This window comes from Camponotus floridanus, unplaced genomic scaffold (genome assembly GCF_003227725.1).
Source record: "Camponotus floridanus strain SB8 unplaced genomic scaffold, Cflo_v7.5 scaffold6, whole genome shotgun sequence".
NCBI classification, from domain to species: Eukaryota; Metazoa; Arthropoda; class Insecta; order Hymenoptera; family Formicidae; genus Camponotus; species Camponotus floridanus.
Window position 1 is genome coordinate 1884466 of NW_020229769.1, and position 24257 is coordinate 1908722.

Consider the following 24257-nt stretch of genomic DNA (forward strand, 5'->3'; position numbering starts at 1 on the left):
CTAGGAGAAGCAACGGCGAGCTTGCGATTGCGCGCGGCAGGGGCGCCACTGTACGGGGCGAGTGACCAAGAGGAGCCCCACCGGCTTGCTCCGCCGCTGGCCGGCGCGCGTAGTTCTCTCCCTTCGGCTTACAGCATCCGCCGGAGCTTCTCCTCTCTCCGCCTACGCGGTGCGAGTGTGCCGTGTGCGCCAGTGCGCCCGCAAGCCCGAAAGTTCGCGCTCCGCCACGCAGCCCAAGCTCTCTCTACCCGCGCGCTGATCGGCCACGTTCGTCAGGCCGGGAGCCCCGAACGCAAAAAGAGGCACCGGGGCCGCGCGCGCGAGCCGAGAAAAAGGACGAGAGAAGGAACAATTTGTTTAAAGTATATTTAGAAAAAGGAAGGAAAAGAAAGTTTTTTTTTTTTTTTCAATAAACCAGAAAGAAATTCTCGCGACGGAAGGTGCCGGGGGGGGAGGAGGACTTCTTAACGCGGCTCGCGACGTTGTAGATACTGTGATGTTGAAAGCTCGCGCGAGAGCTTGCAGTGAGAGAGAATCGAAGAGGATCATCCTGCCGGCTTCGAGTGCGCCGATGTTGTGAACGTCTTCTTACCCGTCCTCGTCCTCCGAACTTGTCTCCTCGGGATCGGCGCGACAAACAGGTGAGTTTGCAATCGACGAACTAAGGGAAGCATCGGAAGCTTGGATTCGTTTCGTTCCTTTCGTTTCCGCGCGTCTTGTTGCTGACTCGCGAGCATGCTTCGCGCGCAACGATCTTCTTCCCTCGAGGCACGCGAGACAATCCGCGAGTTGTTGTGTGAATTATTTTAAGGAGGGCAAACGCGATTCGCACGCGCGAAAAGATAAACATACGTGGAACTTTATGTCGCATGATGAATTTTACAGTATAATTTATATCGTAGAAAAGGTATACATATATAAGGGAAGAAGGGAGAAACAATTCTGCAACAGAGGGATTAACAGAAGTGCATATTAATTTTTATGTTCACGTATTGATAAAGTAAAATGTAGCGAAAGCTTTTTGTTTGGAGTAACGAAAAATACATGCAAGAACTGTTTTATGTACAATTAAGGGATTTTACGATAACACTTACTTTCTTTCAGTAGATAAATATGTTGTGAGTTCGAGAAATGACATATCTTTCGCTAGTGATCGAATCGGTTATCTCTCACATCTCACGATGTCCGTAATACACGGACTGTTTCCCCTTAGATTAGTTGCGCTTCGAGCGAAGGAAAAATTCTTGGTCGTGTGGTGATGTCAACGATGACAGGTGTAATGTGTTGGTGTTAACTGTGCTCACGTCAAGAAATAATAACAAAATAAACTCGCGTAAACGCAGCAATTATAATATATATCTGAGTGATAATAAGATCGTGTAAGAAATTTGAATTTTGCGACATAAAATACGCGATAAGTGAATAGTGCACATATAATTATTTAATTAAATAAAGTGGAACAATCGGTCGGTTGATACAAAATACATCGTGCAATTTTGTTATAAATGAAACTGTAAAACATGCTTCTAAAATAGATGTGTTAAAATATTCATCAAATATTTTAATATTAGATATCTTAATCATGTTTACGTTTAAAATTTAGATTACGTTAACAATCATTTACGTATTAACTATTACATATTTAATTAAAGTTTGTGTTTTTGTATGATACTCTATTGAAAACAATAGAAACGATAAAATATATATATATATATATATATATATATATATATATATATGTAACATATGTCTTATTATACCGTAATTAATAACATTTATAGATGTTTCTCTAATATATTTAAATTAACTAAATAAGTGGCCAAAATATGCACTATTTGCAATGTAAACATTTTTATTGTGCAAAAAAATCGTGATTAGAGTCGCATCAGATTTACAAATAACTTAAAATTCTACATAGAAATCGTAGATAAAAGCATAAACATAAACTAAATTGAGATAATAATTAATTTAAAAATAAGTACTGATTGATACTCATTCTTATATAATAAATTAAATTGTGTATTTTGACAACAGCGATACAATATAAAGTACTGATAACTAAAAGAAAATATTTTGAACATGTGATAATCCGGCAAAACTTATCGGAAATCTTTTCGTTACAGTAGGTACGGTTGGCTCCTGTCAGTCGGAAAAGCGGAAATGTCAAACATTGTTCCGACGGCAGCCGTTTAACCCGCGACAGGTCGAGACAGACGCTATACGCGAATCCGTTTTTAAATCAATAACATAAACCTCACCAAAGCCATTCTCAAACGTAAAGTAAAATGTATAAATAACCAAAGTAGTTTCGCTGATTAAAATTCAATTAACGATGGATTTAAAAATTGACATCACACACATTGCTTTACGTTAAATATTTTTATAATTCGAAAAAAAGTATATCACGTTTTAATATACAATAACCATAAATCATGCTCTTTGATTTTTCGTGATAAAAGAGAACGGGATAATCAAAAATCGAAATAAAGTTCAAAAAGATACATTAGACTGTCAGTGAATTCGCGATTGGTGTTGCAGAATGACGCTTCATTATCTCTTATTTCTACTAATTATCGCGCAACAGATTCGTAAACATTTTTACTTTGAATCTCTCAAAGAGTTTTGGAAATTATTTCTATCGTACACAAAATGGTTGCATCGATGAACGATGAGAGACGTATCCTTGGAGCACTTTTGAAATGTCATCCAAACCGTCGTCCGTACAGAACTAAGATCACGAAAAGGAATAACCGAGTCCAATGGAGAGTCCAGTAGAACCAGTTTCGCCGGTTTAGGTTACACGTTCGGAAAAAAAAAAACCCGGTTTTGGAACGAAAGGGTTGCAGTAAAGCGCGCGGCGGAACTGTTTTGCTGTCGGAATGCCGCGTGCAGTTAGCGGTTCGATCGATGGTCGCGTATAAACAGCTAATAATCAAACGAATCGTGTCATAAACAATCCCCGCGGTGGGGGCGGTGGGGTGGTGGTAAAAGTATAAATGAGTGTCGATCGGTAGTGGGGTGTATAACCACGGGTGGGGGTGGCGGCTTCGAAAAGCGCAGAAAAGCTTGACCTGCATAAAAATTTGTTTCGATACATTCGATACATATCCCCGTGGCTCTTTTTACTGTGGCATGTTATTAGGTAGACGGGGCCCTTCCATGGGTTCTAGAATCTTGTGATATTTACAATGCTTATATATTTGGATAGATTGTAGTTTGACTCCGAACTCTGCAAAGCGCTCGAGCATCGTTACTATTTTTGGTCAAAATATTCCGATTTTTGAATTGCTTCGATCATGTGTTGTGCTACGCACGACATTTAAAAGTTATCGGCCAAGTTAAAATTGATATTAGTTTTTTCAAACTTTGAGTAAACGTAGACGATCACACTCGTTCAGGCATTTAAATAGATACAATCTCGTGGTCAAAGGGCCAGGCGTGAAAGAACTTTTGTGATACTGCACCGTAAATCGAACTTCGTCCTTGTATCTATTCAACTACATGCTCTTGATGTATAATTTTAGTTTATAGATATTTTTGGCAGGCTTAGATATTTTCGAACACATATCTATAATCATTCGTAATCAAGTTTGTAGTTATAAAGAGTTATTGATCTTATTATTGTTTCTTGAATTTTAACTGTTTTATATAATTTTAAATTACATTTTTACAATTAATGATTTCGATATTGAAATATTTTCGCAATATATTGAATGTGTGTTTTAAATAAATTGCGCTATCTATCTAAAGTATTGTATATTTTTGTGCGCGATTTCTGTTTTACTAAGTTCTTCTTTCGAATAAGAATATAAATATTTTAAAGTTGTATAAAAATTTATTTATTTATTTGATACATATATGTTTGATACATATATTGTAACAATAATACGGATTATAATTTTATATACAATTTCTATCTTTCTCTCTCTCTCTCTCTCTCTCATTCAAATTACGTTTATTTATTTAAAAATATATTTGTATTTCTCAATGAAATGTAAAGGATGTAATCTCTTCAACGTAAAAATCAATGTATTCATCAATGCAAATTATCGTTTTCAAGAATAATACAACAGTATAAATGTTTTTAAAAGTTTACAAGCAACTTTGCGAATATATTTTTTATAGAATATCTTACGTGTTACATTTGCTAAATATTTTACATGTTACATTTGCTAAATATCTTACGTGTTATACTTGTATAAATAATTATATTGCGTAAATATCTTGCATGTTAGATTTCCTCCACAATTGTTGCATTTACAAATTTTACATGTATGTTACGGACAAGAGATTCTCAAAATGTAATTATTCCTTTTAAAAATATTTTGCAAAAAATCGTTCGAATAATCACATGATCTTGCAAAAAAATTGCTCACAAGTTAATAGTGAGCAATATTTCATGTTTTTCAATATAATTTTTAATTTGATTTACTGATACATATATTTGATTTTTACGTTGCATTATCTATCATTGTGTCATAATTTGTCGTATCTTTATCTTGACTGATGTATCCATTGCATGTCTATTTTTTACTTTTTTATATAAATATACAAAGATTCGCTTGTATTTCTCGAAAACGGAATTATTTGATGAAATCATACACGCAAGGATATAACTTCTTATTCCTTGTTTAAAAAAATTACATAGAAGATCAAGAATAAAAATGTGTCCGTATTTGCTCCGAAAGACATAACGGAGCTTTCCTCTTGTCAGGACTTTGATTCTTACAAGGAACTCGTCGGTATAATCCGCCAACTCCCAGATGACGATTCTCTTCGTTAACGGAAAATATCGATGAAAGCAATGCGCGGGGTCATAGAGTTCATCTCGGAAAGAAACGGCGGCGAAAGTGATCTTGTCGGCGCGTCACATCGGCGCGTGACCAGGACGGGACGTGTAGTCGTCGAAGATCGATGCGCCTGAAACCGTTCAAAAAAATGACAACAATATATACTGTCACCCTTTTCCCCCTCCGTTCTGTAAAAAACCACGAGGTCGGTCCCGTTGTTGTCTCTCGCAGTGGGAACGCCGGGTGAGGGGTGGGGAATATGTGTGCTCCGAGGGTGAACGGTACGATAACGTCGAACGAGTCGACACGCGATGTATCGGTCGGCGAAGAGAGGAAAAAATAGAGAAGGAGGGGGGGGGAGGGCAGGGGTTGTGAAGGTTGCCCCCGAAAGAATCGAAAGTTTCGTCGAGTCGAGATCCGCGAGGGCAGCGTGGCGAGGTGGACGGGGTGAAGGAGAAAGGGTTGGGGCGACTCGAGGCTGCTTGCTCGCAAGAGCTTCGCGTGGCACGGAGTAGGGGGATACATCGGGGGGGTAGGACGAGGAGACGGAAAGGACACGCGTGTAGAGGGGATGCGAGTCGAGGGTGAGTGGGTTAACTGCAAAACCCGATCGTCCGTGTTTTTATCTTAAGACGACTCTCCTCCGTAGAAGCCGTAGGAGACGAGAAGAAGGGGTTTCTCGTCTCTGGAAGGGATTCTCCTCGGCGTCGAATCCGCCGTCGGAGGGGCAGATACGGCGGCGGCGGCGGCAGCGTCGGCGGCGGCGTCGGTAGCGTGCGTCGCGAGGGGGTGCAGGAGGGAGCGATAGTGGTGGCAGGACTGGAATCGACTGGGAGGTGGGTGGGGGGTGGTAGTCTCGCTCCTACGAAAGAGTCGGTGGGGATAAGACTACCCTCGGAGGCAGGAGTGCGTTTGCGCCGCCGCCGTGGAGGTGGCATCGGGTGCTAAGGGTTGCTTATTCGCCCTGGTCCCTGGCGGGGGAGGGTGGTCTCTCTCTCGTCCGCTCACGACGGGGGTGGGGAACCCCTCGTCCCCGACTGCAGGGTTAGGGTGGTCTTTAGGTCTGTCAGTAGCAAAGCGGCGGCCTCATCATACGGAGCTGCCGGGGCTGCCTGACCAGCGAGGCCGAAATCACTTAAGACGCGTACACCTTGTAATATACCCACCGGTACAGATCCGCGCGCGCGCGCACCGTTAGCTCACCTACACATACACACATACACGTACACACGTACACGTACACCGCATACACCGACCAACACGTACACGCGTCCACAAACACACACACACGCTCACACGAGACTATTTGCGCGCGCGCACACGTAATACACGCGCGGGACACACGTACACCGGAGGAAACACCGATCCACGTACACGGCTACAGGCATCCGGCTTACATGCACGTGCGTACACGTCCAAGGAACGCGCACACCCGCTCGCGGATATATACGTATGCTCTAAGGACACGAAGGACCAAACGCCGTGGAGCTGCGCGTCCGCGAACGTGGTGCACGACGCGGTGAACGGAAGATTGCGCGGAATCTTGAGTCGCTGGCAGTCGCTAGCTGTCTACGGACACTCAACGGACGGACAGTGCTTGCTGATTAGTGCCGATCGTGGAGATAGAGTCGACGTGATTTGCGATGACGACGAAGAAAACTTTCGCGGAAGACAATGTGATCCCGCGCCGATTTTTCGCGATCTCGACGAAACGGACTGGTCGACCGAGTGAACTGTAGGTGGACTACGGTGGTGGCGATCGTGTCCGAGCGTCGGTCCACGGCACTCCGTCTCCGTCTTCGAGAAAACATTTGTGTCTACGTAACGCGAATCCGCCTTTTCTTTCTATCTGTCTGTGATCCCCGTGTTACTTCTCCGGCGCGCCGTTCGTGACTCAGTGTGACACGTGTGTTTATCTCGGGGATAACGTGATCGCATCGTAGACAAGGTAAAGTTACGTGGCCGGTGCATCACTTATTGTGCTCGCATCTCGAATGATCCATACAGTGGTTTGGTGCTGCTTCGTATATCGATGAGGCGATCGAGATTCGTTTCCATTCGTGCGTTTACCTCGGATATTGCGAGAGCAAAAGCACCCTGTATGTCAACGATACTTGGCGATACCGATCATACGTTGGGAGACGAATACGTGGAAAGCGACGCGAAGAGATATAAAAAGTTACAAAGATAAAGGAAAAAGAAATGCGTTCTCGGAGATCGACTTTCTTTCGCGCGTTTCTTCTCCCTTCGTCCGAGTTCCGAAGAAAGTCTTGCAGCGTTGCGTGCTCTTGTGAAGTCTATAACGAATTTGTAATCCGTTCCTCGTTATACGCGAGCATACTTGGTACTGATCTAGTTTCGAGTCGCGGCCGTTCGTGATTAATGATGGACACGGCTTTAAATTAGGATGACACAACGTGCTATTAAATTAGCGGATAATTTGATACAGAATATAATATGTGCGCGGTATCGGTATCGCCAAGTGTCGGGATAGAATTTGATTCGGTCGAATGGCGAGGTTATCGATGGGCGCAGAGTGGAAATCATATTTTCGAGGCCCATCAACGTAATTTTAATGCGCCATTCTTCACGAGGTGTATAAAATGACCGAGCTGTATGTGTCCGCGCGCTATAGATGGCATGCTGATTTTCGGAGCGGATGAACACGCGTCGGCGATGTTTAAAAAAAGCTAGCCCTCTGGTGAGGCGACACTGAAAAGAGCCGCGATTCGTATTATCCGGTGGTGTTTAATTGAGATTTAATTGACCCCTCCATTATTCATCGCGATTGTCAATGCGTGGTTTATGCGGTGTGTGTTACCAGTGTGTTTCGCTTTCGTTTGCTCATATCATTGTTACGAAATACAATTTATGCTTTTTGCTTTCTGTTGCATTTTATTTATATTTTTCCCATTACACGTGTATCCCGTGTCTCGCCTAATCGACGCTGCAAGCTCTCGTCGTAATGACAATTCAATTCATTGTGCAATCGCGCGTGTAAATTTGCAAAGTTCTAAACGACGAGAGCTTGCAGCGATTCCCGTACACATCCCGAATCCACCTGACTTATGTTCTAATTTATATTTTATTTTATACAGTTTGCATCATAAGGCGCACAGTATGGGAGCGACGGTGACATTTGGTTTGCGTAAGACGCTTCGTAATCATTTTTGGACATCGTTTGGGAATCGGATTGTGCGTAAATAACGTTTCCCGTTACACCACGACGATACGCATACGCGAGTCTTTAGATGATGTGACTTCTATCGCGCGTCATCTCCGTCGGAAATCCTTCGCGATCGCGATTCTCGATATCGCATTTATATCCACTTTATTTTCTCTCGCCAAGAACATTCCGCTGACCGTCCGATAATGCATCAGATTTGCTCAACTAATAAAATCAATATTTTCCGACCTTTATTTTCAGCTATCTTAAACCGTTTGCTCGATATCTACCATTTACATCTGAATTTTTCAAGGAATTAATTTAAGGTTCATGCACCTCGAAATTCATGGTACAAATACGGCACGAGCCAATATATAAAACTAAAGAACACAGCTTGCGGATGTGCTACTGAAAGATGTCCGATGTTTCAATTAGTGTTTCTTGTATTCCGTTGACTCAACAGAGATTACGATATGTCGTTTCTTTTTTTATATTTTATACAATGAAAGATAAATAAAAGTCGTTTCTCGTGACACCCGCATTTATCTAGAAACGAAAACGGAATACGGATATTAAAATTGAGTCCGTTTTTTAACAAAGACATACATGATGTAAAATGTTAAATTAATACATGATATAACAATTTCTGAAAGAAGACTAATAAAATTCAACGATTATTATAAATTAAGCTGTAATTTAGAATGAATTATTAATTGTGTCTTCAATTTTCGATTAACGCTTGAGAATCATTAACATTTTCCTTTCACGAAATATCTTTTGCGTGTGATCAAGTTTTATTTACAAATTCTAATTACGTTCTCGTAATATTACTATAATATTTTAGATCTACCGAATATATATTTACCGAGTATATATTCCGTTAATTAAATGTAATTAGTTTTTTGATAGAGATATCTTGACTCTCTCAGAATATGTCACTCACGGACATTTTGAATTATTGATAAAATTGTTCCAAGTCTATTTCTTGACGAAAAAAGAACAATTTTGTATATCAAATCTAATATATTTTTTACTTGTTATAAAAATATCACTTGCGAGTGTGCATCTTAATGCAGAATGAACAGAATACGATCGAATAAAGACTATTCAATCCTTTTTACAGATTCATTACTTCAGTTAAACTCGAGACTGTATTCTTGAAATAGACAACTACGATCTATATCGATTGATAAGAAATATCATTTAAAAAGAAGTTTACTACTACTTTATGACTAATTCCTAGTCTTTATTCTTCGTACATTAAACAAGATTGTATTCGTTTAGACTGATTGTGAATAGAGTTTGCCATTGATTCGACGAGAAATAGAAATCTCACACTTTCAGTTATTGAAAAGAAGAAAGTTAAGTAAGTGTACACATATGTCATAAGCATGTACAGCTATATAAGCAGATCAATAAGGTGGAGTAAAGTTATTTTTACGTCGAGAAAAGTAACTTCACAATTAGGGACACACAGCAATAGATCTCCAGCGCAAATCTGTCAGACTCTGCAATTGTATTTTAAGAAAATGTGTCCGTATTCCGTCCAACGTAGGGAGATTTGTCGGAAAATATAGTTTCACGTAAAATATATATTTCGATCGTGCAATTCTTTTGATCCTTCGTAAGAGGCCTTTAACCTATAATCAACGATATGTCAAACAATACGGGGCAGCTGTCACTGTCCCTGTCTATGTCGCTGTCGTTCGTTATCACCATCTGCCTCGTAGAGCAATGCAGTAAGTGTAACGACACGCCAATACGCATGCATACGCACACGCGTATAAACGCGTCCGTAATCTACAACAGCTTGGAATTCAGAGTTTCACGCTTATCGCGCGCGCGAGTCTCTCCTTCCAATATTTGTTCGCGGCGAAAGGGGGATCGAGTGACTTTTATCAAATGGCTGTATTGTCGTCGAAAGAATGGACGTCGCTTTCCCGCACGATGCGCTCCTTAACGTCCTTCACGTTCGGATTCGTTAACGGCCGATAAAATATGCGCGCGGCGTTGACACTTGTGCACAACTCACGCGCGTCGACAATTTTGACAGCAGGAGTTACACATATGGGTATTTCGATGCGTTACACCGAAGCCGCTCGGGATAAGACACAATACGCGCGTCGCTGCCAACGAAACATTTTTATAATCGCAACATGTGTACCCGCAATTATATCTGCGATGTATGCAGTTGAAAGTCAAACTTATCCGTCCGTCACGAGAAATCAACTTTACATGCACGCGAAAGAAAGGACGGAGGCAACTTGCTTGATTAGCTTACTTGCTTGACAGCGGATTGATCGAACGGGATTAAAGTTCGCGTCTCCATTACGGACGATCTTAGCGTTACTCAACCGCGGCACTCAGGTTCTTAATTAATTTTGCTAAAGCTAATTTGCGGCAAGGATAAAAGCAGATTTCCGATGTACCGAATCGCGTAACTTTTTCTCGGTTAGGGAGCGTACTTAAGCCCCGACGACAGAAAGCTCGGATATTTGGTTTAATGAAATCTCGGGATTACGCGATTACGAATTCAGTGGGGCCTACCGGGGGTTTCAAAGTTTACATCCGTCCTTGCTCTCGCGAAACTTGCGGCATGTCTCGGGGTTTTCGGTGGGAGTTTCCGCCTCGCCTTGAGATACATCTAGAGCCGTCATGCGTCAAACAATACTCGCTGGCACTTTCGTGTACCATTCATATAAGATTATACAGTATACGTTCAGGGAAATAATTTATTCCGCGAATCTCGAATGCAGTTGAGACGCGTATTTCGAAAAATGTTCGAAATTCGTGTTTCGAAAACATAAAGTATCTGTAATATGCAATGGAAATGTTCAATATAAATTTATAATTGTACTCGGAATGCTACGAAAATATCAGAACATACGTAAATATGTAATTGATACGAAAAACTACCGAGAGATCAAGAAATTAATTTAACCGCTTAATAAGCATATAATGCATAAGCATAATTACGGCTATTTGTCAGGCAGCATCGCCTCAAACAGTTCAATTATCTCTCTGAGCGTGCAGAAATATTACTACAGAAATAACATTAATACAAAAAGAAAGCAAGTAAGATTACCTCGAGCAATGAATTCCATTACGCACTTTGTCAGCGCATATTCTTCTCCACCGCGTAAAAAAGAGACGATACTTGCTTCTCGAGTCGGAAATGGATTGTCATTGCGCGAGCTTAATCGCTCATTAGCGAGCTTCGCATGTAGACGAAGAGCTCTGATTACATAGCGTTCCCCCTGGAGCGCGATACTCGAGAATCATTCGAGGATCGCTCGAGAATCGATCTAGCGAATCGAGCGATTGGGCCGGGCTCCAAATGAGTCTCGGCCTACATCGGGCTTTAGGAATCTCGCGGTCGTTATTACGGATCATGTCCCGGTAAGTGTTGGGAATAACGCTCTCCCAAACGGCTGTCGTTGTCAGAAATTCGCCAAGTTTCGGACTGCCACGTTGTGATGTCTTAACGCGTCGTCGCCGTCGTCGTTAACTTTATGCGACGCGAGACAAAACTTTCGTCAGACCTGTGAATTGTCGGGCCTAATCTCTCAGGACACGCGCGGAGAAGTAACGAAGTAGGCTGCATGCGAATAAAGTTGAGAAAGTTTTAACTTTGCGGAGGAACCTTTCACACAAGCGTTAGAGACTTGGGAGAAGAAACCTCGATCTAATCGGGCTGCGCCGTTTGCGGAATGAAACATGAGGGAAACTTTCGCGATCGATATATTTCAGAGCAGAAAAGTAACGTCACTCGTCGTGAAAGATACGCGACGACGGAAACAATGTCGGAAGTAAGCGATGCGGGCAAAGTAACGGGCAATAAAAACGTGCGGAAAGTAACTCCCTTCGCTTCGCAAAGATTTGGAAATACGGGACAGGCTTTTATGGCCTTTGCGTAAAGGAACTGCTTCTTCGCGCGAGACGGCGTTCCTAAGCTCGTTGAAACAAATGTAGCCGAATACCGGCTTATTTGCATACTCATTGTGCCGTAAGTGCTTCACCCTAACGGCGGTGGTTGGTAGATTTCGTAGCAAAACGGGATGGTGCGAGGTCTCGAAAGCGCGATGAAAATTGTTAGCACCAGCCAAGGAAGTGTCGCCTGAAAATTATACGTGAAATTAAGTTGCATTGTAAATTATTTAAATATTTCGTTCTTTCATCGTTTTGCAACAAGAATTTTTTTATCGTTTTTCTAGTTTAGATAGGGACTACTGTGATATAAAAAAATACATAAAATATTTTATTTATAAAATAATAAAATTTACAGCTCGTTGATTTAAAATCAATGTGGATACAGGAATGACCAATGCGAACCGAAATGCCAATGTTTGTATGAGCGGACAATCCTTTTATTAAAACAATTAACTTTCCAGAACATGTTGACTATTGATTGTAGTCATCTTTAGCCATGCAATTTTTTGTTTGCGTTAATAAGAAAGAATTTACGAATATATACAATAGATGACATATCTCGAATTTAATAAATAAGACTGAATTATTAAATTGTATCTATTATTTGTCGAACGATAATATTTTTAATGTTCGAATCTCAAAATATGCTTTTCTCAACGATTTATGACTGTTCAGTTTGTTTACATGGTCCTCAGCAACTTACATGATTATCAGCGAAACAATTACGAGGACACAGATAGATAGATTTGTCTACTTTTTAATCTTAAAGCTTGTCAATTATTGTTGACGAAAAAAAACCTTCGAGAATTTAAAATTGTGATATGAGATTGTAATAAATTTCAATAACGATTTGAATTAATAATAGCTCTTTTTGTTTCATATTTTTATATTAATAATTTGGATTTCTTCTTTTTAATCATATCATCTTGTTTCATACTTGTAAATCGCCATTTAATGCACTTATTTATACTTATATCATTTTATTTATTATATATTTTAATAGAGTGAGACGTTATATCGCGAAAAGCATGACAATAAATTCCGCATGCATGACACAACACATTTTATGGCTGTTATCTGAACGTGTAAGTACATTCGCAGTAATTTCCGTCATCTTGCGGCCGGTCTTATCAAAATGTGCAGAGGAATTCCCCGTTAAATCTCTCTCATTTCTTGCAACATCAAATTAAATCTAGCCGCAAAACCGCGAACAATTTTAAAGACGGTGCATGTCACATCAATATTTTACAATCACTTGCGATGAGACGTATATCTAGTCCTACTGAAACTTAAAAAAATACAACTATCATTACATTAATATATAAAATATGTACAATATAATTCAAGTAGTGACAAAATTGACATTGAGTTGCGTACGTTACTTGATCGATAATCGATGATTTTTTGAACTTCTTAACTCGAGACATAAGATCGCGTATATTTCGTCAGCCAGGCAACGATTGCCAAAAATGGGGAGCACATTGCAATTAATAATATCGGTAATTGGTGTATGCGTACCGCGTGCCGCTGAACTTCAAAGGTCATCGCCTGGTAGCGCGAGTTTAATTAACGCAATCAAATGAAAATATTCATGTACGCGCCGACGCTGAGATTGGTGTGCGTGGACGTGTTCGTGTGACGGCGTGAGCCGCCAGCTCATTATGCAAAAGTTCTGTGCGTTTCCCGCAATTTCAATATTCGTTCAATTCCCGAAAGGCTCGCGACTGTAAATCGTGGCATTGACACAGATCGCGCGCTTCGAAATCGGATATAACTCGACTTTTCGATCGGGCATTTTAAACCGCCGTCGAGATCGACGCGTATCGCATGCTATCGTAATTAAAATAGTGTTCCGATAAAACATAATGAATGTAAAACGTTTCATATGCATATTTAATATACTCTCTTTATTTTCTCATATTAAAATAAATGGAATTATAACATGTTTATACATACCAATGAAGAGAATGATACGCACAATTATAAATTTATACCATAACGTATTCGTATATTTAATAGAGCACGTTGAAAATTGTTTTCGTTATTTAATTATGCGTTTGAAATCACAAAAGTTTCTTGCTCCACGTGTCGCGGATTTCGATAAATACTTTTTTCGATCATTACGTTCCGTTTATGATTTATTTATAAAATCTAAAATTATTCGAATAACATATCGTCCTTTGCCTGAAACTTACATAATTGTTACGTAAGAAAATAGTCATATATTAAACGACATATGTATATTGATTTGTCATAGATCATAATGCGTGTGTCTCCCTGACATGGAAAAGTTTCTAGTGCCAGCTCAACGTATATTCTTGCATTTGTTTCCCTCATTTTGCGTAATCACGCGTAATCGCGCGCATTACCTGACACTCGATCTAATGTCAGATATTAACGCACATCCCGGAAATCGTGCAGCTTTCTGTCGCTAGCTCAGCAGCAATTGGTGTCCTTCGTCATCCCCCTACAATTGTCTCGAGGATGCGAGTGGAGGCTCGCACGGTAATTGCGGATCGACGTATCGCGTTAACGCGTCACGTTCTCCCGCGTTATATCTATACGTGCTTGCGTTTGACGATAAAGCGCAGTCTTTAAGACGTGGGAACGCACGCATCTGAACACGTGACCTTCGCCGATATCGATACGATGAAGCGTGCATGGATTGGCGCACTTACGGTATCGCTCGCCCTTAATTGAGTAACGTAGAGACATTGTCGCACTGTCATTACTTCCGCACGCCACCATCCGATTGCTAAAATAAATGGCTATGACTTCGTCAGCGGATATAATTTCGTCAAGCCTTCTTAAAATTAAATAAATTAAGCAATCTCGCGTATGTCGACTATACTTCCCGATTTGAAACGATTTGAATATTGTTTGAAATCGGGATTATTTAATTTTAAGAAGGCTTGACGAAATTATATCCGCCGACGAAGCCATTATAGCCATTTACCTTAGTCGCAGGAAAAAATGACATAATTTACTTTTACATCCCGGGAGGGAAGGGATTATTATCATTTCGTCGTCGTGTCCCTGAGTTATACATGTCATCGACAATTGTCACGACGGGCTATCGGTGATAGACGACAAACTTTTTAAAGTCGGCAATGGATGGAACGGTCTCTACCATCGAAATCAATGCACGCAGCGCTGCTGTGGAAGTCTATAAGAAAATTATTAGCAAATTTATTATTAGCGTTCGATCTGTTCTTCGATACCGGCAAACTCGATAGTTTAATCTCGACATTTATTTCGGTTAAGATATACGACCCTTAAATTACGCTCGATAAATCGTATGCATCCTTCTCCCTCTATAAATATATTTGCGCGCACGTGTGTGTATCGGACTTTTATTATAAAAGAAATTCTTCGGGAAAATCATCGTTTTACTATACATCGGCAATTATTGTTGCGCCTCTTTCAAGTTGAATTTTACCGGCGTTTTATCAACGACTTCGAAATTACGCGAGTAATCCATCGCGGCGATGACGAGCGATTTACGAGCGGAAAACGAGCGCGACGCATCGAATTACATGTCGTTACGTCGCGGCTCTTTATACCGCAGGAACGCCTTACGTGCTCGAGTATATCCGCCGTAATGCGAGCCGGTATGCACGCGAGCTCGTACACGCCGTGCGCGTACACGCACCCACGTATTGACACTTCTGCGGTGCAGCAGCGTGTGATGCGCCGACATAAACGCGCACGGTTCGTTGCTGCACCCCGATGTGTGTGTGTATGTCACGCGTGCATGTATGTGAAATCGACCACGTGTGCTCGTCGCCGTCGTCGTTTACGCGTTTACGAAGGGACGCCGGGGGGGAGAAGGGGGAGGGCACGGAGGCGCTGTAGCGGGAAGAATCGGTGGACGCATACTAATTAAAAGCCGCATTGTTGCGCGTCGTCGCGAGGAGATGTGCTAATTACATCTCGAAGGAGAGCCTTTTGCGCCCTTTTCCCCCCTTTCTACCCGCGTAGTGAATGAAGCGCGAATCTCGCGCCTGGCTTTCTTTCTTCTCGTCTGAAAGGACCCGGTCCTTCCACGCGCGTCGTTGCCTCGAATCGACTCTTGAGGTACACCTTCGATCCTCCCCTCTCTCGCTTATGCATTTTATACGCACCCGCGCGAAAGAACGGTCTCGCAAAATTGCCCATTTCCATTCGCGCAGACTCTGTGCTTGATGAATGTGACGCGCGTTTTTCACGTATTATCCGCGATACCGCCACGCATAGCGTAATTATTATTGTATCTCGGGGAGAAAGATGAATTGGACATACCGCTCGTTAGAGAGAAAATAATTTGTATATTCGGATTTTTAACATTACCTTTCCTCTGTGTTTAGATTGACGAATGACGCCGTAGCAGAGAGCTGGTTGGTGCGCGGATACCGGGACGCAAGAGGTAAGTCGAAATTAATCATTGCTCTCAAATTGTACGATCGGTCGATTGAAATTTTCTAAATCTTGTCGCGATCGTACAATTTCGAACATAGTCATTGTTAAGTAATATATATATATTTACGCTTATATATGTTCGCTTATATATGTACGCTTATATATATTCTCATGGTAGAACCGAATGTCGAATGTTTAACGTTGCCTATTATTTCGGTTACAATTTATTAGCTGCTGCAACTCGATATTAAAAGCATATAGGAATATTTCGAATACAGCATTATATTGATTTCAAACGTTACATTTCGTATAGCGTCTTGTAATAGTTGGATAATTAAAATATTAATAATTTGTCACTTATTCAACATCATATATTCTCTAGTACGATCACTTTCGATTTTATTATTTTATCTCTCTTTTCATATTGATTTTTAAAGCGCGATCTATATTTCGTGAAATAATTTTATATTTCATAATTTCTGACACACATCTACATGTGTATATGTGTGTGCTTTATATATATATATATATATATATATATATATATATATTCATTATAAAAATACAAAATTTTCATGACAACATTATGTAAAAATTTCTGGTTCTTCCGTGAATATATATAATATATGAAAGATGAATATGTTACATGTATAATATACATTTAACTGTGTGATAACAAAGTAGGGAATAGATAATGTCTATATTAAAACCAAGTACCGGACAGTAGATAGCCCGTGTATCCACAAAAATCGCGAGAAACCCCACTGTTCTCGCTACTTCCTCTTTCAACTTCCGCGCGGTCCTCATCTTCCCATCCTTGCGGACGAAGAGTCGATGCTTAGAATTTAAAATGCATTTTACGTACTGCATTCTCATCTACTTCCTCTCCTTTCGTTGTTCTCTATCTCTCGTCATTTCCTCTATCTTTTTCCGCGTGTACCGAATCCTATCTCCGAGCTTTCCAAGACCACGACTCTCGTGCCCACTCGTTCAACAGACGAAACATATGTATCTTTATGAACGGTATGTAGAGTAGACAAGTGCATTAAAAACCTCGGGCGTTAGTTGAAGTTTCAAGGCAGAGGAGAGGACGACCGGGTAGAAGGGTGAACGCGGAGGGCTTGAGAAGGATACACAAAAGAATGCAAAGTAAGAACCACGACCTCCACTAACCTCCTCCCCGGCCAACCACTTCGTATTCTCTTCTAGCCGCACTCTCCTCTCCATTCCCTTTTCCTCCCTCGCATACCTGAACAACCCCGTTTCATGCATTCCTCCTGCTCACCTCCCCCATCGCGCCGTGTAATCCTCCTCTTCCTTTACCATATCGTTTCTCTTGTGCCGGAGGTTACAACGCATTATCATACAAGGCGACACAGCGCCTCGCCTTCCCTTAATTGTTTTCCCAGTCCCTCGAAGGGGAGGGGACAAGAGCGACCATCCCGACACGTTCTTGCAGACGATCGTCCGCTCAAGTGCGAGAACGGCGCCGAAGAGTGTCTCCTCTCTTTGCACGCGAGTTTCGAAAGCGCGAGAGGCAACGGGGGTGAGAAGAAAGCGCGACAATTTACGAGTGGTCACCGGGGTGTGGTAGGGCGTCGAATTTTCTCTCTGCTATCCGCACGAGATCCTTCGTATTCTGCAATGTTCGACATCAAAGGCTCGATGGCGGGGAGGACATTTCGCGCGCTGATGGCTGTGAGTAAAACGAAGGGAAGGGAACGCGCTCTCTTATTGGTGTCTACAGGCGGAAAATATCTTTTTTTCTGTGGTTCAGTGATTTCGGGGCCGCAGACATCGCTAGTATCGGCGACAAACGGTACTTTTTGTTTGCGGACACGCTCGATTTCGCGATGCCGTACGCACTTTTAACGAGGACGCCTCGTGATCTGGAAACGATATCAAAGCGTTCGTTAATCTTTTTTAATCGCGAATTTTGTGTAAATTACATGGGAAGTTATTAATTCAAATAATGCGTAAATTTGCGTAAATAAAATAAAATTTAGCAATGACATTTATATCATAGGTCGACATTTCAAAATTATTGCAGAATTGCGTCGTTTGGCTAAACGTTCTAGACCACCTTCTATGACTTAGAGAAATTTGACATTAGTCGCATAAAGTCGTAATAAAGGGATAACGGCCTTATGAACTTTGTGGTCGGTTTTCGACATCTGTCTAAGATGAGTCGGTTCACCCCCAATTAACCCCCGATGAGCGAAACATTTCTCAAACTCTCATTACGGATCTGTTTGCTGGATATACGCATGATTCATTACCCAAAATTTAATTCAAAATTACGCGATTGATTCTCGTTCAACTTATTTATAATTTCATGAAAATAACCAACTGCAATTTGCTTTTGATTATTTAATATTTTACCAATCGAACATAAGTATCAATTATTGAGTAAAGCGTAATCTTCGGGCGGTAAAAATATATATAAATCGACTCAGGAAATTCGATCTGGCGTATCTATCGCGCATAATTAAATGTGACTTTCTTAGTTGACAAGACCGGATATTAGATCTACGGCAAAAACTATTATCTGACTGCATGTCTATGCGTGTCGCATGGAATGTAATACCGCATCGAGCGGTTGCAGCGCTAATTGTGTGCATTCCGACTAATCGCCCCTGATTTTACGCGTCGCCGGACATTGCAGCCCCTCGTCAAAGAGACGCTGAATATACATCGGTATCGGGAATCAACGATAAACTTTATCGAGACTGAGATCACGAGTGAGATCATTAGGAGAAATTATGCAATTTATGCAAGATCATTAGGAGAAATTTATTCTCGCAATGCTCGCAGGGATTCAAGTGTGCGTACGGTATCGCGAACAAAAGCGGAGAAGAGCAGTTTCTTCGCTGCTCCAAACACGCGACACGCAGAAATGTCGCCGAGAATGGATGGATGGAGCATTTACGTCATATCCCACATAAGTGGACACATAAGTACACGTAAGTGTGCACGAAGGCTTATTAATGTGACCGCTTCGTTGTCGAGAAGAGTGATGGGGATAGGAGGCGTGCGTACATTAAATAGCCGTCGAGTATGGAGAATGACAATGGTATATCGGTTTGTTCTTCCGGAACGAACGCTTCCATGTCGTTTTGTACGCGTCGCGACGAATGGGGCCGGATCTTCGGTGACTGGGTCCCCGCAACGCGGTTGGACCCCAGTCGATTATCCTCGGCCAATCACGGTGTAACCAAGGTATAAAGAACCGCGTAACAATTACGAGCGCGGTCTCTGCACGCGATACGTCCGATAAATATAATCGCGCGAGTAAAATATACTTCTTTCGCGATAGACGAAGCGTATCCATCGCTTACGCAAAACTTCTGCCATTGCGAACTTGATTAAATTGAGCTCTCGCATAATTACGATTAATGACAACTTGGAATGATAAAAAGATTCGCAATCTTGCGCGTGACGCAAAATGTCGGGCTCGTCTGTAATTCCGCCTCACGATTGTAGAATGTGACACATATTCCATGTAAAATAATTGTGACAAGAATAACGTCCTCGCATTTGTGTCGCAATATGCGACAAGAGCGAAGGGTGGGGAAGCTCTTCGTAAGCGCTCTATCATTCTCGCTTATCGCGCTACTGCATTCCGCCGATCGCTGTTCTCCGCTCTGATCAAGATTCAGGAAAAAAAAAATAAAGAATTATGTCGGAATCGTGTCACGGATCCACACGCGATTGAAATGACGGACGGCATTAAATAAAATACTTTTGATAGAGCTAATGGCAGCTCAAAGATTACGTTCACGGTCGGCGTGCTTGTTTCGCTTAGGCATTTGAGCGCGTGGTGAACGGAAGGCGATGGATTCTATGCGAAGGAGAACGTGCGAATGTGTCACGTTTATGTAGACATGTATAATGTCGCACGCGAATACAAGCATACGGGTAATTACGCAAATAGATGTGCGCATATGTCGTGCGGGCTTACGAGTCGTCGTTACACATGCGAGGATGACTCCGATCGGTCCTCGATTCGCGCTATCTTCGAACGCCTTGTCGTTACATTACTCGTACTTGTAACACACGCGTAGACATTTTTAGAAAAATTTTGTAAACAATATTCGATAAATTTAGATTCATAGATACGGTTTCGCGAATCTATACTTTCAAGATTAAAATCTTTAAAGTTCAATTTTCTCTCCCCCGAAGTTTGTATCATTCTCTTTCAAAGGTGGAAAATAAAAAATATATCTACTCTCGGCTGATATAGGTGTATAAAAAAATATAGCGAGAAAGAACGAAACGCCGGTTCTTGCGAGATACCGCTACTATCGATATTTCCGGTTCCTGCTTCAAGAAGCGTGTTCTGGAAGATAATTCGTTATCGCGCTGGACTTTCTGTCCTTTCCTGTGAAAGAGAGAAGACGATGACGACGGCGGTATTTGCGTCGGGACGTCGCGACGAGGGTGGAGGGAGAGAGGAGGCAATTAAAGAGGGAGAATAATCCTGAATCAGCGTCATCGCGCAAGCGAGACGTATCCTCGTCGAGCGAGCCAACCGGATGCACATTGTGCGCCGTTCTTTGCGCGTCCTTCTGTTGTCGTGTAAGAAAAATCTCGTTGGTCTCGCGACGCGTTAGAGAAGAAGAATCGGTCTAAACTTCCGAATGAGGCAATTATCAATGCTCTCGGAAAACTCAAATGCATCGAAGAAAGATAAATATGCTGCTAATCATCTAATCAAGAATATTTATCGAGAAAAAAACATTTTTTGACAGTCTGATAATTATTTGTGACAGATTTATAATTAACGAGCGTTCTCGAAATACTTTTGAGCATCGATCATCACGGGTTTTATCATTGTATAAATATATCTAATTAACCCTAAATTTGGTATCCTAGAAAGAAATTTCCAAGTTTTAGCCGTAAAAGTAAAGGATGAAGTTTTTAATCAAAACCAATCATTTATTCACTCTCCACATTTTGACTTTAATCTCTCAAAGTTTTTTCATATCGGAATGATGGGTGATTTTATGGAGTCGATAATAATGTACGTATCAGCGTTCCGACACGCACTTCTTGAAATTCACAGTGTATAAATATATCGAATAATCAACCTCAAATTTTCCACCGTTACTGTTGTTGTTGAAATGGAGCATAAAGTATACGAGTAATTTCGACACATACGCAACAACTAATTAAGCGCGTACGCGTATCGACTCGGTCGAATTAAATGAATGAAAATCGCGTATAATGACAGTGTATCGTGCAATACCAAAAAATGAGGAATCACCGTTTTTCATACACTACACACGGAAGCCATTCATTAATTAATTATACGCGCATCGCTCTCATGTTTAATCAATGAACCTGCATTTATCGCGTGCACTGAATAAACGCGTGTATTTTGCGCTCTTTGGATAAAGGGTATTAATCGTAACACGTGGAATTTTATATTTACTTTCGCGAACGTTGCATTCATGTTTGCATTACACGTCTGAAATGCAATGCTACTCTCCATAAATACATTTACTTAGGTTCGCTATATCTATACCTCGCATCGCGTAGCGCGTCAATTCTTTCTCGCAACGAGAAAACCCGATTAAGAATTTCTAGATAATAAAATTGAATAATTTCGAGAGGCCGCATTGTTCGCGGAACGCAAATGACGATGAGAATTAAGTCGCGAACGCGAATCGCATTGAGAATCCTCGGAATCGCGAGAGGCTGTCTCAGAATCGTGAAAGGATGGTCATCAGCCTTCTCGATGGCTACGAAAGAATTTCCGGAAAGCCGGAGAAACTCGACGGACTGCAGCTATGTACCATCGAAGAGAGCGTAGCGTCGAGCCGAACGAAGCCGGTTCGTCTCACGATATAAAACAATATTGATTGGTCGTACAATGCGGGTGGATTATGGGGTGGGTCGCTCCCGGGGGTGGAGGGTGGACCACGATGCATTGTGCTTGCTGTGCGTCCGGTCAAACTTTTCATCGTCCCTCGCACCCTCTCGCGCGTCGTGCGCTCGCGCGCGCGCGCGCAATCCCTCGCCCTTCTCTCCGCTCGCTCTCAGCCGTCCTCTCTGTCCCTTCGTCCTGTCCTCTCCTCGTCTATCCGTCCTCCCCCTCCCACGTCCGATAATTATTGCAGTCAGCCTCTCTCTCTTCCTTCGATTCCTCGGTTCTTTCCAATGGCCACGTCAAGCTTAAAAGCTGCGAGCTCTACGAGCCGTTCCGCGGGCATCCAGCCGTCGATGCGCGGCGGTGTAGTGCCTAGCTGTCGCCGACACGCGCTGCTATCCTCCTCGTGCAAGATGTGTGCGTGCGCTGCATTTATACCTTTATCCTTGATACGTCCCTCTCTGTCGTTCGCAGACTCCTGTTAATGGCCGAAGTGGCGGCGTCTTATTCACTCTACGCCCGGCTTTAATCGATGACATTTTTCTCTATCACGGTTTAGGATTAGATCGCACTACGAGATAATTAAACGCTCAGAGAGAGTGAGGTGGATTTTTCGAAATTTTATGGAATTATATAATTTAAACTTGAAAAATTTGAAATAAGATAAAGAAAAAATACGAGAGGATTAATTATTAATAATTGAACAAATAAATATCAATGTCATGGAACGAGACAACAATCTTTGGCAAATCTACTGAAAAGCTTCTCGGCGTGAAACATTTTGAATTACTCGCTTGGATCCGAGAGACTGTCCAAGTCTATCGTTTAGTTGCACAATAACCGTGATACTTCTGGACTCGTGTACCGACCGGATATCCTGCAAGTACGCAGAATGAGGAAAATTTTCCGGTTCACGATTGTTTCGCGTTTCTCGAGACTTTGCGAATATATCATCAAAATGCGAGAAAATGAAGGCGGTGTATGGCGGACTACTTACATGCATGTTCAAAGTTTGAGATTTCGAAACTAGAGAACTCGAGAAGAGCATGATGTGAGAAACGCTTCTCCATTTTTTGCACAGCTAACGTTTATATCGTGACAAAGATTGTATGTCGTGTTTTATGACACACGTTTTGAAATAATAATAAAGACGTAAATAACGTAAAGCACAAGAAATTCATTTAAATATTCTTATCACGACATATTTCTTCGTCTTTAAAACCTGAAGAGGATATATAAAAGTTTTTAAATCTTTAATCCTACTTTATCGCAATACTTTGCTACGATTTCATCCGCGATATTCAACTCGCTTTTTATCGGTAAGATAAACTATTCCTTTTTGAACGAAGTAAAGTCCGTTACTTTTACCCTCCGAACGGAAATGAGGGAAACTAGAAGAGCTTCGATTTGCTTCAGGATTGTTTCGCGAATTGTTCGACGGGGCTCAAGGCTGAGGCATCGAGTAGGGAAGAAGGTGGAAGGGTGGACATTCTTGGGGCTCGTGTGTAGAGCGCGTTCGGTAATTTATTTCTTGCCGGATCTCCTGACCACAGGATGTCTGACAAGGGTAGTGCCGAGGTTCATTCCCGAACGTCCCGACGGCTCTTCCGCGCGAGGCAACTATTTCCGAATCAATTAAACTATCGGAGCGACCGAGTGTGCAATTGAACCGTTAATTAGCAGCTGCCCCGCGCGTTCGCAAATCCTGCAAATTATTACACCCGGATAGACACACATTTACTCGGGCGTCAACTCAAACTGTCGAAATATTACATGGCTATTACAAGAACCTCGCTGTAAAAAAAAAAAAGTGTACATTTTTCGATGAATTAATGTAAATTAATTCAACAGCATAGGTCCGGAACAATGGAATATCTGCCTGAATACGCGATATATTATCGAAATCTATTATAGAATGAGGTTCGTCAAAGTGTTTTGTGAGGAAGGAACAGACTCCCGTCCGGCGGAAAACAGGAAAGAGAAGTGCAAAAAAAAAAAATCGTTGGGCTGTGTCGTGAGCTTTGGAGCTCCATCAAGCCCTTCGAAGAGTTATGAATAAGGGATGAGCTCGCGGCGTGTGTGCGTGGCGTGCACCGACAGA

The 24257-nt window shown here is 41.7% G+C and overlaps 1 protein-coding gene across 5 annotated transcripts in view; it reads left to right on the plus strand.

The window, feature by feature from the left end:
• LOC105252032 overlaps nucleotides 1-24257 on the plus strand; it is a 99202-nt gene that overhangs the window by 22505 nt on the left and 52440 nt on the right. For 4 of the 5 annotated variants that reach the window (XM_011259204.3, XM_025413095.1, XM_025413097.1 and 1 more), the window contains one exon: nucleotides 16233-16291. In XM_011259204.3, the coding sequence (XP_011257506.1) occupies nucleotides 16233-16291 (59 nt within the window). Of the gene's footprint in view, nucleotides 1-93; nucleotides 642-16232; nucleotides 16292-24257 lie in introns of those variants that run through there. The other variant, XR_003123471.1, reaches the window with a different exon arrangement.